This window comes from Bactrocera tryoni, chromosome 5 (assembly GCF_016617805.1).
Source record: "Bactrocera tryoni isolate S06 chromosome 5, CSIRO_BtryS06_freeze2, whole genome shotgun sequence".
In the NCBI taxonomy this organism is placed as follows: Eukaryota; Metazoa; Arthropoda; class Insecta; order Diptera; family Tephritidae; genus Bactrocera; species Bactrocera tryoni.
In genome coordinates, this window is record NC_052503.1 from 7,621,181 (window position 1) to 7,640,451 (window position 19,271).

The 19,271-nt window shown below is 38.3% G+C and overlaps 1 protein-coding gene across 13 annotated transcripts in view; it reads left to right on the forward strand.

Moving 5' to 3' along the window:
• LOC120778132 (phosphatase and actin regulator 2) overlaps window positions 1-19,271 on the forward strand; it is a 220,740-nt gene that overhangs the window by 31,737 nt on the left and 169,732 nt on the right. For 12 of the 13 annotated variants that reach the window (XM_040109846.1, XM_040109845.1, XM_040109843.1 and 9 more), the window contains exon 3: window positions 13,681-13,731. The exons of the other annotated variant lie outside the window; for it this stretch is intronic. In XM_040109846.1, coding sequence (XP_039965780.1) covers window positions 13,681-13,731 — 51 coding nt within the window. The remainder of the gene's footprint in view (window positions 1-13,680; window positions 13,732-19,271) is intronic. 13 annotated transcript variants of the gene reach the window in all.

The window sequence follows — 19,271 nt, forward strand, 5'->3', positions numbered from 1 at the left end:
CTTGTCAGTTTCCTTCAACAATTGATTGATTGCACGAACTGTTGATCTTGACATATTATTGGTCCGCTGTATTGTTTTTTGACTGCTTTGTTTTATCGAAATTCTTTTGTCTGTATTTTGTGCCCTTTCACCGTAGCTTAACTTTTGCGGATTAAATGCTTTGCAAATTGACATAATACGAGTAACAGTAAATGAAAAGCGCAAACTAATTTTATTAAAATAACAAAAAGTTACATCAGGACACAAAAATAAGAATTGATTTAAAATGACGTGTTTTCGTATTGTCATATTTCAGTAAAGTAAAAAACTTCGAGCTTTAATTTTGGCTTACTGAACTATTTAGGATCATACATCTCCCCTACGGGAACCCCACTTTCCCACAGGCGGGGATACTGACCGTTATACTATCGAGGAAATTTCAAAGCTGCATTTGACAGCACGAAAAGTAGCTGCCTTTGTGCTGCTATGTCTGAATTTGGTATCCCCGCAAAATTTATACGGCTGTGTAAACTGACGTTGAGCAATACCAAAAGCTTCGTCAGGATCGAGAAGAACCTCGCCGAGACGTTCAATACCAAACGAGGTTTCAGACAGGCGACTCCCTATCGTACGATCAGTCCTGAAGAAAATAATTAGAGCTGCAGAGCTCAATCGAGAAAGCCCAATCTTGTATAAGAGTGTATCGCTGCTGGTAGACTGGATAAACTACCGAAGCACATGGGTTTTGTGGCGAGCGACGGCAAGACGAAATATCTCCTGTCATCAAACAAACAGTCGTCGCATTTGCGACTAGGCTTCCACGTCATTGTTGACAGGCATAACTTCGAAGCCGTAGATAATTATTCTATCTTGGAACCAGTATTAACAGCTACAACAATGTCAGTCTCGAAATCCAACGGAGAATAGTTTTTGCCCACAGTTGTTACTTTGGACTGAGGAGATAACTGAGAAGTAAAGTCCTCTCTCAACGAAAAAAGACCAAACTACAAGTCACTCATCATCTCCGTCCTGCTATATGGTGCAGAGGCATGGACAATGTCAACCACATTGGCAACGGCGAATACCGCAGTCGATGGAACGATGAGCTGTACGAGATATACGGCGACATTGACATCGTTTAGCGAATTAGCGGCTGAAAGTATTCGATTCGAGGTGACAGAGGAAGACCTCCACTCCGTTTTAAAGACCAGGTGGAGAAGCACCTGGCTACACTTCGAATATCCAATTGGCGCCAAAAGCGAAAGTAAAGACGACTGGCGCGCTGTTGTAAACTCGGCTATAACCGCGTAAGCCAATTAAGAAGAAGAAGAACTATTTGGGGTAGCTTACTTAGAAGAATATTTGCGAAGTAATTAATTTCTAATATTTGTGGAAAGCGTATAATTACCGTTTGAGTATTTTAGTTCATGAACACATGTCCACCTTACTTCTTTCTTTGCCACGTATACGCAGGCGCCCATCCCAAATTTTTTCGCTTAACCGTAATTTCCAATATCAAACGAATTTTTGCATGCATAAAGAATATGAAAATTATCGAATTTTTTGGCTTTCGGAGCAGTCCTTGCGTGTGCAAATAAATTGAGGCAGCGCAATCAAAGGCAATCAAACGTCATCAATAGCTAAGCCAGTTTAATAAATGGCAATTTGAGTAATTTCTGAAAGGTGTGCCGCTTGATTATTTGCTGGCTGAGAGCTTTAAAAGCAAAAATAAAATATAAAATGTAAAAGACAAATGAGAGGAGTGCTAAGATTCGACAAATCCGGCTTTGAAAGTTATGCATATTGCATTTCTACTATTTCGCCTCCGCCGTGAAATCATAAAACTTCAGTGGAGAAGTGCACCGCTTGAGTTATGTACGATTAAGTCAAAATTAAGCACATATGTATGTATGTGTATAATTATTTAAATAATATTTCGAATGAAGTCTCAAACCAAAAAACAGTTACCAAGTAGCGCCAACACCCGTGTTTAATGTTGTCAGCTCGTCTTTTTCCCCAATTATCATCCTTAATAGTGCATTGGCAGTCATAATTTGCAACATCAGTACAAATACACGCACACCTGCCATTAGCAACAACAAATGTCTTCCTAAATTCACCTCCGTCCGGCATGTGGCATTTAAAGCGCAATTGTGACAACACTTGCCGACGAGAAAGCATCCGACCTAACGCAAGACAATGTAGCACTTTTAGTTTTTCATGAAAGCGCACACACACCAGTGTGTTCGTGTGTGTGCGTGCACATTATTTGTAGTCATGTCCGAGTGCAATTTATAAATATTTCATTGTAATCGCTTGCTTGTCAATGATAAATGACGATGACACTTGCACAGTTGACTGCTGACGGCGAGGCGCCCCTTGCGCCTCCTCACGAACGATACCCGCCCGCCGGTGACTGCTGGATCGCAGTTGTTTACGGCACTCGCGCTGTTGTTTACGAAAGTGTGCACTTTGCAGCGCTCGCCGCCGCCACTTCACCTTCGCGTGAGGGCTCTACCGAAGCGAGGAGAAATAAAACAACAAAAGCAACGTCGTGCATGCCTTTGCGGTGCGCCGAGAGAGTGCTAGAACTTTTGTTGGCGTCACACGCATACATGCACAAATGCACTTGCACTTGCAGGGTACCTTTCAAGTACATCCATCCATGTGTATGTGTATGTGTGTGCGACACAAGTTGCATACAAAAAGCTGTTGCCACTTGGTCGTATCTTATTCACGGAAAAAAGCTGTGTAAATGATACTTGCTTCTGTGTACATATGGCACTCGCTCGTTCATTCTCACTTTCCTTCCATCTATCGTCTTCACTGTGTGCTTCTGTGCTTGTTGTTGTTGATTTTTTATTAAAATCAACTTTTATTATTCAATTAAGTGAGTTTTTAAGCGTGTGTCCATGTTGTTTAGCTAATGTACTTGATGGCTGTGCCTCTGATAGTGAGCATGAAAACGCTGCTGTTTTGAAAAAGGAACGCCAACCTAAGACCTCAAGATTCCAAGTGCAACTCCGTTTGAGCTGAAGCTGTGGTAATTTCTGTATTTTAAAATTTGCTGTAAATCGCTATTCTTTAAATTCTATAAGGAAACGCATGCCAATCCAATAATGGCTCGACCTATAGTTTCTAGTTCCTTTCCGAGTGACATTGCTTCGCTCTATGACCTCTTGAAAAGTTCCAAGAAGATCTGACGTTTTCTAGCCAAATTTTGTTCAGCGTTGAGGCTTATTTCTGGCTCAATGGTAACCGACTATTTCATGCCTGAAATTGATGTTCGTGATCTTGGTGACTATTGGTTTCAACAAGACGGCGCCACTTCCTACACGTCGCATCAACCAATGGATTTTTTGAGAGAACACCTCGGTGAGCAGATAATATAATGTTTTGGTCCAGTCGATTTGGTACCAAAATCGTGTGACATCACACTGTTAGACTTTTCGATGTGAGGATATGTAAAATCTAAAGCCTTTGCGGACAATTCAGGCCTTGGAGCAGAACATGAAGCGCATCATTCGCCAAGTACCATTGAAATGAACGAGTCATTGAAAATTGGACTAAACGGACGAACCATCTGAGATGTAGCCGCGGCTAACATTTGAAAGAGATAATCTTCAAAAATAAATGCCAAAGAATATTCTTTCCAACGATAATAAACATTACCCATAAAATTTGAAGTTTTTATGTTTTTCTTTTAAGTAGGGAACCTCGAAATGGATCACTTTTTGTATTCAGATTAACAAATGTATTCAGAAGAACAAACGTGAGAGTTGCCACCTGTCTGAAACCTAAAATTTATTTTAGTATAAGTAATAGTCGTGAAATGAAAGTTACTTGGAAGAACCCTCACTCCAATGAAAAAAAATATTTAAATGAAATTCCCACCTTTCTAAAAAGGGAAATAAAGCACATATTCATACCTGTCAAATATTAATATAAGTACCAGAGGGGTAAAGTTATTGGCTTCAGCTCATGCTGAACACTTTTCGGAACCGAGTTGCCATATATTTAAAAAATTTGAAATGAAAAATGAAATCTTTACATCAGAGACGCGAAAACCCATTTTGACTGCATTTCGCAACTTAATATCTTTTTGACCGCCGTGTGTTGCCACGTATAACTAATAAATGGCTTAAAGCCAGCAAAGTACACAAAGCTTTTGTCTCGCAAATGAAAACTATAAATTATTCAAATGTTGATTTTTTCGTTTCTCCATATTCATATTCAAATATTTGGCCTGAATAAATTTGCGGTGCGCATTTTTGCATTTGTTGTTGCAGCGACTATAATTAGCGCTATTATTCGCCGATAATTGAATTCTACTATTAATATTTTTATGTAATTCTATTGTTTTGCGCATGTGTAGGTAGACAGGTATATGTATTTGTTAGTGTTTGTGCACGAGTGTTGGACAAAAGATGCATAAACCCGTTTGTTGATTGTTTGCCTTTGCAACCTTGGTGACCTTTGAGGCAACTGCTGGCACAGAGCTCTACAGCCACATTGTATATACATATGTACCGTTATTAATGAGTGCCGGGAAACTATTTTTATTAATTATATTTTATTCTCTGCAGAAGTGCCTGTTTAGAGGTGCATTTCGTGTAGAATAAAAAGGTGCAAAACGATTTTTATCTTGATTTTAATCGGGCAGTTTGTGTGGCAGCTATATGGTATAGGGTCCGATCTTTCGATATTGAAGAATTACCTTTGACTATAATCCATGACAAATTTCGTAAAGATGTCTTGTCAACCCCGATGTTTTCTTTTTCCTGATAAACTTAGTATACCCCGGTCTTTGGCATAAAAAATAAAGTACCCGTCTTCAAATTATGTACGATCAACCTAATGATCCTTGAAATTCATAAAGATATGTATGTATTTTCTGTTATTGTGTCTTTTACTATTAATTTTTTTTTGTTTTGTTGTATATTGTTGATAAACAATATCCATCAAGCGGTTGAATGGCAAAGGCGCGAATATTTAAAATTTTTCGAATTCTAATGTTGCAGGTGTGCCTCCACACACACTAAATCTCACACTGTAATAACAGCTGGCAATTTATGCAAATAACTGTTTCGTGTCCAATGGCGCGTGTGATTTTAAATAAACAATTGAGTTCAAAATATGTGATTATTACTTCTAGTTGATTAATTTATACAAAAAGAGCAAGTCTTGTCAGTCCTCCAATCGTTTGAATATTGAAAACAAGAAAAACGAAAATTGCACTGAGCTTTATACTCTTCACAGTTGCAAAAAATTCCATACAAAAACTTGATTTTGGTCGGAAAGTTTGCATCTTCTTTTTTATTGGCGTAGACACTGCTTATGGGATTATAGCCGAGTTTACGCCAGTCGTTCTTCCTTTTCGCTGTTTAGTGCCAATTGGAGATTACAAGTGTAGCCAGGTTCTTTTCCACCTGGTTTTTCCAACGGAATGGAGGTCTTCCTCTTCCTCTGTTTTCCTCGGCGGGTACTGCGCCGAATACTCTCAGAGCTAAGTGTCCATTCGGACGATATAATCTTAATACGCTGAACTATGTATGTCAAGGTCGTCGTATATCTTCGCCGTTGCCAATATAATAGGTTGTCAAAAAGGTCTTGCGGTATTTGCGCTAATTGGCGCTGAAAGCGCGTAGTTCTAGTGTTATTCGTCGCATCGGGTCATGCTATACCTTTTTGGAAAGCTCATTTCACGCGCTAACACGTGTTTGATTGATTGTCGTTTCTTTTAAGTCGTTCGTGAGTTATAGCGTCGCAAACATGGAGCAAAATAAAGAGAAAATACGGCATATTTTACAGTATTACTACGATAAAGGCAAAAACGCATCTCAAGCTGCCAATAAAATTTGTCCAGTTTATGGACCCGATACAGTTTCCATTTCCACCGCACAATGATGGTTTCAACATTTTCGTTCTGGTGTAGAGGTGGTCCAAGATGCGCCACGCTCCGGAAAGTCTGTCGTCGAAAATTGCGATAAAATCGCTGAATTGGTTGAAAGAGACCGGCATAGTAGCAGCCGTGGCATCGGTCAAGAGCTGGTCATGAGTCATCAAAAATTCATTTCAATTTCAATAAAAAAAAATCAATAAAAATACCGCAAGACTTTTTTGACAACCCATTATAAATATTTCGTGATGTCCTCCTTCATTACCAGACCTATTTGCTTTTTTGCTTCCGTCTTCAGTCTGGAGAAAGGAGAACTAACGGCGCGTTTGTTGAGGCCAACCGCTCTTATAAAAGATTCTTCCTCCTCTTTTCAGATCTGCAAATCGCATTATTTTCTGTAGTATATTGAAGAAGTCGCTGGATAGGAAGTTGCTTTGTCTGAAACCTCGTTTGATATCGAACGGCTCGGAGAAGTTTTTCCCGATCCTGACGAAGCTTTTGGTATTGGGGATACCAAATTCAGACATTGCGGCACAATGGCAGCTCCTTTTCGAGCAGTCAAAAGCAGCTTTGAAATCGACGAAGCGGTGGTGCGTGTCGAGCCTCTTTTCACGGATCTTTTCCAGGATTTGGTCAGTTGTTGATTTTCCAGGTCTAAAGCCACACTGATTAGGCCAATCAGTTTGTTGACTCTGGTCTTTAATCTTTCACACAGTACGCTCGATAGAACCTTACATGCGATGTTGAGGAGGCTTATCCCATGGTAGTTGGCGCAGATTGTGTGGTCTCGCTTTTTGGGGATTGGGCAGCGCACACTTAAAGGGCATGCTTTCGTCCGACCATATTCTGCAAAGAAGCTGATGGTTTACAGTTTACAATAAATTAATTCCGATTATTCAGTTTGTTTGGCAGCTATATTGTCGGTTAGGAATAATGAGCAGCTTCCCAAATAAATGGGGTGATTTTAATAAGCTTAAAATTGGTCGGTTCTCTTTGGGTAGACTAATTAGGGTCTATGACTGTCTACACATATAATTGTGGGTGAAAGGTAATGGTGGTGAGTTGTGCTCGTTTTGCCTCTCCATTTAAAAGTAAAAATACCAAGCTCACCTCCCACTTAATATTTGCTTGATAATTGCGCTTGTCGTGGTGTGTGTGTGGGTGATTGATGCAATTTTCATTCCTCCTGGGCGCCATTATTGCTCGTTGACTGGCATGTGGATATACGAGTATTTATTACTTTTATCTCCAGCGAACATTAATTGAAAATGTCAATGCTGTTGTTGTTGTTGGTGGTTTTGCCCACACTGCCAACTGCTGTGTGGCATCATCACACAAGTAAATTGCATAATTTCGTTAATTACTTCAACATTTTTAACCGTTCAAGTGGCGCTTAATTGCACACTTCGGGTGGCAAAGCAAAGTGGCTGTAATATTTCTTTTATGTTTGTGGATGATGTGAACACTGCGGGATTTAGAATACATGCAATAGGGTGGTCTGAAGGCATTTTCATTTCAAAAATTGCAGCTTCCGTTGATATATCTATAAAAGCGAATGGGGAACTAGTTCGTAATTATCACGATTTACTTAGCGCGAAGCCTGAGCAAATTCATTCCAAACATTAGCAAGTGGCAAGTACATTCATTCTACGAATGAACGATTTTCACACTTAAACTAAAAGCAAGTCGGTCGACGTTGGGAGCTGCGCTGCTCTACCACTTATCGCATTTATATCCATTTCGGTTCGTATTTTGAGTTGAAAAATTTGCGGCCACGTGTTAAAGATCACACCTCGTTAGGTAAACACTAAACGTTTCAAGGCAGAAGGTGAGACGCCAATACATATGCGCATCGCCAGATATTGCAAAAACAAGTCTCAAGTAAACAAATAAACTTAAATGTCTCATAAAAGTGGAATACTTGGAAAAATATGTAAATTTAATAGGCAAATATTTTGCGCGATTAATGCGCAGATTCTCTTGATGGAATTTGCGGGGTCAATGTCGTACGTATTACATACATACACGATATGTATATACCACGAAAAAGATTGCGATATAAATAAAGAAATCACTTATCATAAAAATACAAGCTAGAAGAATTAAATAATTGTATAAAAGCTGAAATAAGTCGTGTACAGATTAGGTTAGGTCATGGCTTGGGAATGGTCTAAAGTGTTTTTGAGGTGTCAATGCAAAAATGGTTCAAAGAGCTGGTTACAGATTCATACATATTTTGAAACTGTATGTTGAGTTTGAAACAGTTAACAAAGTTTCAACTATTAACATACTTCTAGTGTAGACTTCTACTGAATGTGAGTTATATTTTTTATACTATGAACAAAAAAGACTGTTCATGATAAAATTCTTAATTTATTTCGCAAAATCTGTGTCGTCCCTTTTAAAGTAATCCCCGTTTAATGTCTTCAATAAACTCAAAAAGGTTTCCCTGGAGCGGTCGTTTGAGTTTGCAGAATAGCTAGAAGTCACACGCAGCTAAATCAGGCGAATACGGTGGTTGTGGCACGATATTGTGTGATAATTTGGCGAAAAACTCACGAAGAATCAATCTAATATGCCTTGGTGCATTATCGTGGTGCAAAAACCAAGAGCTGCTGGCCCATAATTTCGACCCTTTTTTACGAATAGCTTCCCACAAACGACGCGTAACACTAAAATGGTATTCCTTGTTGACAGTTTGACTAGTTGAAAGGAATTCGCAGTGGACCCCACCTCCTTAATCGAAAAAAACTTTCAACATAACCGTGAGTTTTGACCTGCTTTGAGGTAGTTTTTTCGGCTTCGGTTCACCTTTGCCAAGATATTCGGTCGATTGATCGTCTGTTCATCTAAGATAGATCCAAGATCATCGTCAGTAATAATACGTTTTATGAGATCCTGGTAGTGGGAAAGCATTGTTTCACAAAAGCGAAGTGACGCCATTTTTCTGAAAAAATTGAGTGATTTTGGAACCAGTCTTTCACTTTTCTTAGGCCCAAATTATCTTTCAAAATGTTTTTCACTGATCCTTCCGATCTCTGACTGTTAATCGTCGATTCTCAAGCCCTTTTAGTATTTGACATGTTGATCATCTGCTGATGTTGATGGTTCGTCCTCAACGCGTTCTCACTCTTGCTCGGTTCAAATAATTATCACCGAAGCCCATTTCCATCATTTTGAACGTTTCGGCACCAGAAATTTGGTTCCTCCCACAAAATTTAATGGAAATTTTTTGTTGAATAATTTCACTCATCGTTAAAATCGCCGAATGCACTTTAAGTGCTTCAGAAAGACAAGCTTATACTAAGCACTAATGATAGGATATGATTCGAGGATGATATTTGAACATTAGCGAGAATGATGATTGCCACATTAGCTATACTTATGTGACAATGAAGACTGTTATAAGGAAGAAACTCGCTAATTGTGATTTTTCACAGTTAAAAATAGCAATGAAGAGAATTAGATACACTTTTTACTTTTGAAATATCACCAAATAACTAGAAGTATTCGTCATATATCATACTCTTGGAATATATAACTTTTGCATTGTTTACACGTCTGATACAAAAATTGCCGATATGTGGTTAGTGTGTGACCTACGTGATGTGTTAATTTACGCCCGATTCATGTGCGGCTAACAAACTTCCCAGCAATCTACATACATACATAATTGCATATAATACTAGTTAAGTATATACATATGTCTATGTATACATATGAATAATGCAATTTGTTTATTGCAAAGCTTTTCTGTACAATTACAGTTTTATTTATTGCTCATTAAAAACGCATTTATCCTCAGAATTAAATAATTTGCTAAAAATAAAATAAATACAAATGTGATTGCACCATGATTATCATATCCATATATATGTATGCATATATGTATATATTTTATATGTATATATTTGAAACTTGTCTCGCTAAAAGCGCGATAAGCTCGCCGTTTGCAAGTGAGTCAATGCAAAACGAAAACTATTTTGAGATATGATATAAGCTTTCATTTGTTTTTCTAATGTCTGTGTATATGCATGTAAGTATGTATGTATGTATGTAAATATATATGTATGTATGAGGATATGTGGGCGATCTTGTTTATATATTTTATTTGTTACTGTAGATTTATGATTGCTTTCATGAATGATTGATTATATTTTATTATGCACAGTGCAACATACATACAACTCTGGAATGTTTAGACGGGCACTGTTCCAAATTTTTTGCTTTATAAAATTATATCACAGTTATATCCACTGGTTGTTCGTTTCTATACAGAATTTCATTATATAAGGCGATGTTAATAGTTGATTATTAAGGACATTACGTGCAGAGTTTTCAAAATGGACAGTCCATGAAAAGCAGTATGGTCGAAATTTATACTCATTGTATCTTTTTTCTGAAAGTTGGTAGTCCTGTTAGTGACATCTATGCTAAATTTCACGTCAAAATATTCATTAGTATTTGAGATACGTGTAGTTTGGGAGGCTCTAAAAGTGAATTCTTCGATTTTTACTATGTCTGAATCTATTAAACAAATAAGTAAGATAATGCATCATCTCATACTGCATTGTTTATTCGGGATCATTTCGCCACATTTTCAACGAATATCGTGCCGCAACCACCGCATCCGCCTGATTTACCTTCGTGTAGCTTCTGGCTATTCAGCAAATTCACATGACCACTCCGAGGACACCGTTTTGACTCAATTGGGGATATAAAAGCTGAATCGAAGAAGGCTCTGTTGGCCATCACGACGGAGGATTTTTGCCAAGTGCTATGATGACTCGAAAATTCGTTGGCATAAGTGCATTGCAGCGGGAGTTGATTACTTTGAACGAGATGAAATGGCCAAAATTCACCTTTCAATTTGATCACAGTAGTACAATTTAGCGTCCCGCTTTTTCACATCAGAAACATGCTAAGTGATCGTCGAAGGACAGTTTTAGATATAAATGTAGATATTCCACTATTTCAATATTTTTTTTTATCGCCAGTATGATGCAGTTGTCAGCTGAATTTAATTATTTGTTTGTTTACATTTTTTCGCTTTGAAATGTCCAAATCAGCTGTGATAAATTTTCCTACTGACAAACAGATGGCGCTAAATGAAGGTTGGACAGGAAGATCTCAAATAGATTAAAAAGTATCAATATTTGTTTGACAAAATCTCGCTAAAACTAGAAAATTGCTGAGATAAACACTTCAACAGCCGAAATCGGTGACAAAAAGCTGGATCTAATCACAAGATGTCTGTTGAAACATGATTCAAATACGAAGTATTTAGGCCCTCTGTGTGTAAACAACAAATAGGTCATGCGATTTGCTTAGCCAATTGCTAATTAATACACTTTATGTGCAGATATGCACTGAAAATATAAAATATTATTATTTTTGAAAATATATTTCCAATAATGCCTTGAAGATAATTCGCTGTTCGAAGTTTCCTCCATAAATATTCTCCCTCAACTCTATTCAAGTGCAGTTACACATGTAATGGCTTTGTAAGTCAGTAATTTGCAGCGCAGCGGCCACAACAACTACGACTGTAGTCATCCACTTCTGGATCGCCATGCGTTTAATTGGAAAATGTTCGCTGCGGAGAGGCACGCAGTCGCTCGCTTTTATCTCTTGCGATTACAATGATTGCGCGCCCTTGTATGAAGCTGTTTGTTTTCTGCGCTGCTGCAAGTGCTCTTTGCATTCCGTAATTAATTGCGAATTGTGTGGCCAATCATTGTTTGTGTTTTATGCCGTTACATATTTATTTTACACCGCCGTCCCGCCCTGCCACAAATGGAGCACTTGACTGTTCATTGACTTCTCTCGCCATGTTTGCATTATTTATCAATTGCGCATGTATTGGCAATTTATTTTAATTTTCTGCGCTTTGTTAATATTTCTGTTTCTGTTGCTGCCGTTCAAGTGCGTTACACACTATTTACAACAAATTATTTATGTGCACTGAATTAATTGCAATCGCTGCCACGGCACGGCTAAGTAGTTGCAAATTGCGGGCGCCGGCTGCTGCGATCACTTTACTTTTCCAATTGCTTTTTGCTTTTCTTTTTTCTTGTCTTTTTTCATTTCTTCATTAGACTGCTGCCAATTGGCGGCGAATTATATACAATATAGCGCTGCAATTGAGAACAAGGAGGCGACTCCCATTCACTGTGCGCACGCATTGTTCAGCCTCCGCCGCGCCGCACCACCCCTCGGCGCGCTTCCTGTAACTTGTCTATTGATTTCTTATTTGCCTTTGGCTTTCATTGTACTGGCTCTGGCACTCTTTGAAGTTTCTGTTCTGTCCATTATGTTAAGCCGCCAAAGCGAACAATTCGCAACTACTTGGTAATTACGTTATTGTTGTTGTTGATGTTTAAAAACAAAAATTGTAACGAAGAATAAAGAAATATTGTTCGAATTGTGTGACTCGCTGTTGCTTTGCACAATGCGATTTTACACAGTTTGTTGCATTAACAATCAGTGCGTGGCATGCACCTTCTACTTTTCTAAGCTGCGATTGTGTCCAATGGCACCGCTATTCCTTAATAAATAAAAAACATATTACATGATGTAAGAGATATATGTGTGTATGAGAAAAATTCTTATTATATAAATTACCTTAAGAGGTTGCATGGGTTCCCTCGGGTAAAAAACAGTCTTTTAAAATTTTTTTTTTTCATATCAAAAATTAAATATTTCATTAGAATTTTTTATTGTTACAAACAAACACTATATATGTACATACAAAGAAATTCTGAAATTTTGGATTTTTTTTTTTAAACTCGGCCGGTGCCATTTCCGGTGACTCCTCGGGAAAAAGTTGCGCTCGCGTTGGCAGGATAACTCCTTACAGGATCATCTAAAGTTAAAAAATACTTCTATTAGTGAAAATCTTAACTTAGAACTTGGACGAAGGAAAAAATGCTGAAAATTGGATTTTTGGCAGACATTTTTACAAAAAAAATCCTTCGTCCAAGTCTTTAAGAATTGTATATCAAAGACCTGTATAAAACTTTATGAAGATCGGTTGAGTAGTTCTCTAGAAATCTTGTCAACCGACTTCAAAAACACAGTTTCGGGAGAAACGAGTTTAGAGACGGTGCAATTAGCCTAGCTAGCCTCGAGCGCACAAGTCTTCAAGGCTGTATCTCTGAAACTATTACTCGAATAAACTTGAAAATTAAGGACAATATTCTAGAAGTCTTGTAGAATTTAATAATGCAATAAATAATTGCGATTTTTTAAACCCTTAAACCCAAGGAACCTCTCAAAGAGTCAGTTTCGTCTGAATGGACTTGTATACCTTGACATCAGCATGATTTTTGACCTGTTTTGGGAAGTTTTTTTGGACTTCGGTTCACCTTTCCCAAGCTATTCGGCCAATTGATCGACTTTTTTCGGATCGTAAGCATAGAACCAAGACTCATCGCCAGTAATAATACGTTTCATGAATTTCTGGTAGTCGGAAAGCATACTTTCATTGACGTTAATGCGACGCTGTTTTTCGAATGCTCTTACTTTTCTTAGGCCCGAATGATTTTTCAAAATGATTTTCATAATCGTCGATTCTCAAGCATCAATTCCTCTATTTTATTGACGTGTTAATCATCAGTTGATGTTGAGGGCCGTCTTGGACGTGGTTCATCTTTGAATAATTTGTACCATTCAAAAACTCATGCTCGCGATAAACAATCATCACTGAAATTTATGAAAAAATGTTTTTATTAATTTTATTTCTAAATATTTCTGTTTCAATCTAACCTTTTTCGTTTCTCTCTCTCTCTTTCTCTTTTCAGGTGAGTTGTCCCCAAACCACCAAAATCCACAATTCTCCACACTGCAATCCCGTAAGTTTAATTTCTCCTATTTTTATTCATTTATTATTTATTTCCTGTTTACTGTCATCATTATCCATCACTTGTGTTTCGAACCCAAACAAGAACCTAAAATAACCACAATAGTTGGAATGTATCACAAGAAATTGCTCACAAAAGCCTCGGAGTTTTATATGAGCTTCTTCATTAAGATCCCGGCTCGCCATTAGGTGGTTTGCTATTGCATCACCCACTAATGACCCGACTATGGTTGAATGGCCCTCTTTCTAATATAAATATTGTTGCTTCATTCTTTTTAGATTTGTGCACCTACATGCTTATGTATTGGTGTAAAAATGGTTGCCACCCACACTCATAAATGCCTTAGATTCATCCATTGCCCGCTTTTCTTAGTTTGTTTGCATTGAAGATCTGCTGCCCCTTGATTAGCGCAGATGCGAGCTATTGCGTGCGAAGCGTTGAAATCTCCTCACTCAATCTTTTCTGCGATTTTTCAATGAACGATAATGCCCAGTATTTATGTGTGTGTGAGTGGTTCGCCCTCATTTGGGGTCGAATGATTTGGTCCAGTTTTATTCTATTTTATTTTCTTCGAATGAATAGAATTCTTTATTCATTGCACGAATGCTTGCCGGGCAATGCGCTGTAAATGGAAAGAAACATTAAGGATTTTGGTGTGTGGTGTTGTAATTTCTATGAAAATGCTTAAAGATATGCTCTCAAGAAATTCATAACGAAGAACACGTTTATATTTTATATATCTTTAAATTTGACAAGCTCATAACGCTTGGAATCCGCGCATATTTTAATATTATCCATTGGAAGCATATAAGTACATATGTACATATAATCGTATACATAAGGTATATACATAACCATAAATTTACCTCAGGATATGCACTTCATTGAGCAGCCGTTAAAATTCAACCGTTGGTCCTTTATCCTTTCGTACAGGCAGCTTTTATTTTATGCTTATCTTGTGGTCTGCCACTTGTCTCCTCGTGTGAGTTGTCACTGCTCTTTTGCGCCTTAACTGAGTATATTTTACTCCTGCTGATATGTTTATTGTATTTCACCATTTTTATTTTGAGCGACTGAATTAAAGCATATTGCAATAAATCCTTTAAGTCGACGTGATCATGGGTAATGAAATAATCATGAAAGGGAGGCCAACAGCAGCGTGTTTTCCTGTTTTTGTAAAGCTTTTCCGGAGAAGAGCACTTTAATATGTGGAAAACAAAATAAATTTCCATGAACTAATTGATTTGGGATGTAGACACTTTAAGAAAATTATGTAGAAATTGAGAGCTTGCATTATGAAAACCCAAAGTTTTATAAAAGTTTGTTTTAAGTGGAGTTTTGATTACTAACAGCAAATGTTGCCTACAATTAGGCGCAATGTCAAATATATTTAGCTAAGTCACCTACCCAATTCGCAAAATGCGCTACACATTTGAAAAAATACGAGCAAAATATAGAGAATAAGTAGGACTCTGTTTTTTTCTAATTCCGGCTGCAAAGGAAAAAAGATTTTTGCGTCGAAATATATTTTCAACATATGTACATATATCTGCCTACATTTGTATTGTAATAAAAGGAAAATGGCGGTTGTGTACAACTCCAAAGTATCTGTTTTGCTGTGCATTGAACCCTTATTAGCAAACAAAATTATTCATCTCATGAACAGGCTGCTAAATTGCCATAACGGATACGAAATTTCCCGATAAAAGCAAAGAAGAAACTGTGATAATGTGTCCTAGCTGCTTTAATGCGAAACAAATGTTACGAATACTAATGGAATAAGCCGAATTTTCTAACATCCGGCATTGTCTGTGCTCCGCCAGCGAAGAAGGCAGACGAGCCCAAAAGGACACTCAACGATTGTGCGAAGCGGTGCGCCTCTCCTACTAGACAACGAGCGACCTTTGATATGCTCCGAGTCCTACAATATGACGCCACTTTTTGATTTTGCCGCCAACTTCAATGCTGGCAATGGCTTCGCAGCGGCTGCGACGGGACCCTGACTGGTGATGGTCGGTTGCCTGCTTGGCTGGCGGGCTGGCGCTGCCGTGTCTGGACGCTATTGTCTGGGTAGTGGCGCTGTGTTGTCGATGTGCGAGTTGCGAACTGGGCAACTTGCCATCTTGGCGTAGATACACAGAGCGAGTATCGAAAAATCGGCGTCTACAAATAAATGTATATTCGTATTAGGAGTTAAATGTTACAAGGGAAATAGCCGCATATCTATATCTATATATATGTACATACATATGCATGTGTGTGTTTGACTTCCGAATTTACACTTTTGTTTTTGTCACACTGCCTTCGAATGGCCGCTTGATACAAATTTATTTTATTTCGCAGAAATAAACGCACACACGCGTACACACATATGACTACATATGTGTGGCGTAAAAAAGCGACAAAACAAAAATACATCAACAGAGAACTTCACCTTGAGCGGAATTCGAACGGTATTTGTTTGCTTTCATTTCGTTTTGTAAACATTTGCCTTTGTTGTGCAATAATTTGTGCGCACGCTTACCAGCGAGCGAAATAAATGTGGCGTCAGGAATGCTTTAAAATGTGGCAGGCTTTTAGGCGCACGGCGATTTATGAGTTTCACTTGAAACGACTTGTTCGCGGCTGAAAGCCGTTTACAAGTGTAAATAAAACAATGAAATTAATATTTTATGGCTCGTCAGTATGCAACACATATTGCTACTTGCCACTGCCCCAACAACTACACACCAACTTTTAATATACTTGCCACGGCGTTGCTCGAAGCTTTCGCCGTTGCATTGCAAGGGTCGTCTGCTTGTCGACAGCATTTCCTGTGCTTCAGCGAAACATTTTGCACTTTGCGTATGCTTACACTCGGCCATTTATTATTATTTCGTCGTGGTGTCTAAACGCCGTCCTCCCCGTCCACCCAGTCCTCTCCGCTAGACCACAAAACGACTGAGACGTTTGCTTGTTCTTAGTTTTAATCTCCAACCTATTTGCACTTCTTACACTCATTTACGTACGTTGCCAACTCATTTCCGTAATAGTTTGCCTGCAGTACTTCCTGTTCTCCCCTCACCCCGACACACCACCGACTCTGTGGTTTTGTGTGTGTGTGTTTGTAGTTGATGCGAGTTTCCTTTTTGTAAATATAGTACATTGCTAGTGGTTATGTGTCCTCTACGGAACAGTTTCAACTATTTACCGTTAGTGGCAACATTTCTTGCTTCCTTGTGGACAATTCATGATATATACAACTTTTTAGGAAGAGGAAATATAATTTAACTTGTGCTGTTGCTGCAAATGGTATTAAAAAAAATAATAGTAATAAGGATAACAGTAATCGGGATAGCATTTCTGATATTATTAAAGTGAGCTCGAATTTAAATCGGTTTTAGACTATTATAGGATTCTTCGACACATTACTAGCGCGGTTTAAAACTAAGTTAGACTAAAGAGGCTTATGAAGGCTTCCTTTTATTCGCGCCAGTCGTTTCTTGTCTTCGCAATTTGGCCTTCCTTCTCCATCTGAACTCTACAACGGAGTGGTGGCCTTCCTCTTCCTCTACTTCCCTAGGCGGGTACTGCGTCGAATACTTTCAGAGCTGCAGCATTTTCGTCCATTCGAAGGCGTGATCTTGCTAGCGTAGCTGAGGTCTCTTATTTCGCAAAACTATGTCAATGCGTCGTACATCTCTTCATTCCACCGAACGTTGCCAATGCGCAAAAGACTACAAATCCATCGCAGAACCTTTCTCTCGAAAACTTGTAACGTCGACTCATCAGATGTTATCATCATCCATACCTCTGCACCATTAAGCAGGTCGGGGATGATGAGTGACTTGTAGAATTTGGTCTTTATTCGTCGAGAGAGGACTTTACTTCTCAAATGCCTACTCAGACCGAAGTAGCCCCTGTTGGCAAAAGTTATTCTGCGTTGTATTTCGAGGCTGAGATTGTTGTTGCTGTTAATGCTGGTTCCAAGAGAGACGAAATTATCGACAACTTCGAAGTTATGACTGTCAACAATGACGTGGCAGCCTAGTCGCAAGTACGACGACTGTTTGTTAGATGACAGGAGATATTGCTATAATATCGATGTCATCGGCGTACGTCAGCAGCTGTACACTCTTATAAAAAACTGTACCTTCCCTATTTAGCTCTGCAGTGCGAATTATTTTCTTCAAGAGTAGATTGAAGAAGTGGCACGAAAGGGTGTTGCCTTGTCTGAAACCTCGTTTGGTATCGAACGGCATGGAGTGTTTCTTTCTGATCCTGACGGAGCTTTTTGGTGTTGCTCAACGTCAGTTGACACAGCCGTATTGGTTTTTCGTAGATACCAAATTCAGACATAACGACTTAAAGGCAGCTCCTTCCCGTGCTGCCAAAGAAGCTTTGAAATCGATGAAGAAGTGGTGCGTGCTGATTCTCTTTTCACGGGTCTTTTCCAAGATTTATCGCATGGTGAATATTCGGTCAGTTGTTGATTTTCCTGGACTAAAGCCACATTGATAAGGATTAGTTTGTCCCACCATCAGGGCTTTAAGCTTTCACAAAATACGCTCGGACATTTAAATTCCAATCGTTGGGCATGCTTTCGTCCGACCATATTCTACAAAGAAGCTGAGGCGTGCTCCCTATCAGCCGTATTTGAAAATCTCGTCGGCAATCCGAGTGACTGCCTCTTTATCAGTTTATTGTACCACCCACTCTTAGGTGAAGTCTTATATCTCAGGAACTAACCGAGCAATTTCAAACCAATTTTGGTATGCGAATTCGGACAACAACCGTGCCTATCCTTAGCTTTAAATTCCATTTGTTTCTTTCACCACCAGTGTACAAATTAAGGTATTTAGTTTCATATCCATAAATTGTCCAAAACGGGCTTTATTTTTTCAATAGCTCAAATATTAAATATCTGGACCCCAGCACATTTGACTGATTTTTTACCGAACATATCGGACAATCTGTGAGTTATGGTATTGAAATTCGGGGAGAATATTTTTGTGTTGACAGCATCTCCTTGTGCCAAAAATCTGGTCAAATCGGGTCAATACAAATATTTTCGAACTTCCAATTTACTTCTAGCCTTCAATGTGTAAGAAATGAATAAGGCATAGAAATTTGGAAATAATCTAATAATAATAATGCTTATTCTTGACTGCAATTTGAAATGATGAATGCGATAATTTCTACTTTCAATTAAAATAGATGTAGACCAAAATCATATAAGTATATAACTTCAGCTTAGCCCTCCCTTCCATACTTCTTGTAATTATTTTTATATCTGTCAACCAGAAACGCACTTTTCTGGCTTTTGAGCAGATTAAAGCCAGTTTTATTAATTAAATTGTAATTATTTTTTTACAACTGCATTTAATATCGCATTTACATATGCACATCTGCACACACACACCAAAAAATGTTACAATAAATATGAAAATATTTGCAACTCAATTGAAACCCCGCATAATCTCACATGCATATTGCATGAGTCGACGCTTTGCGTAGCCTACATTGCGGCGCATTTGTTTATTTAATTAAAA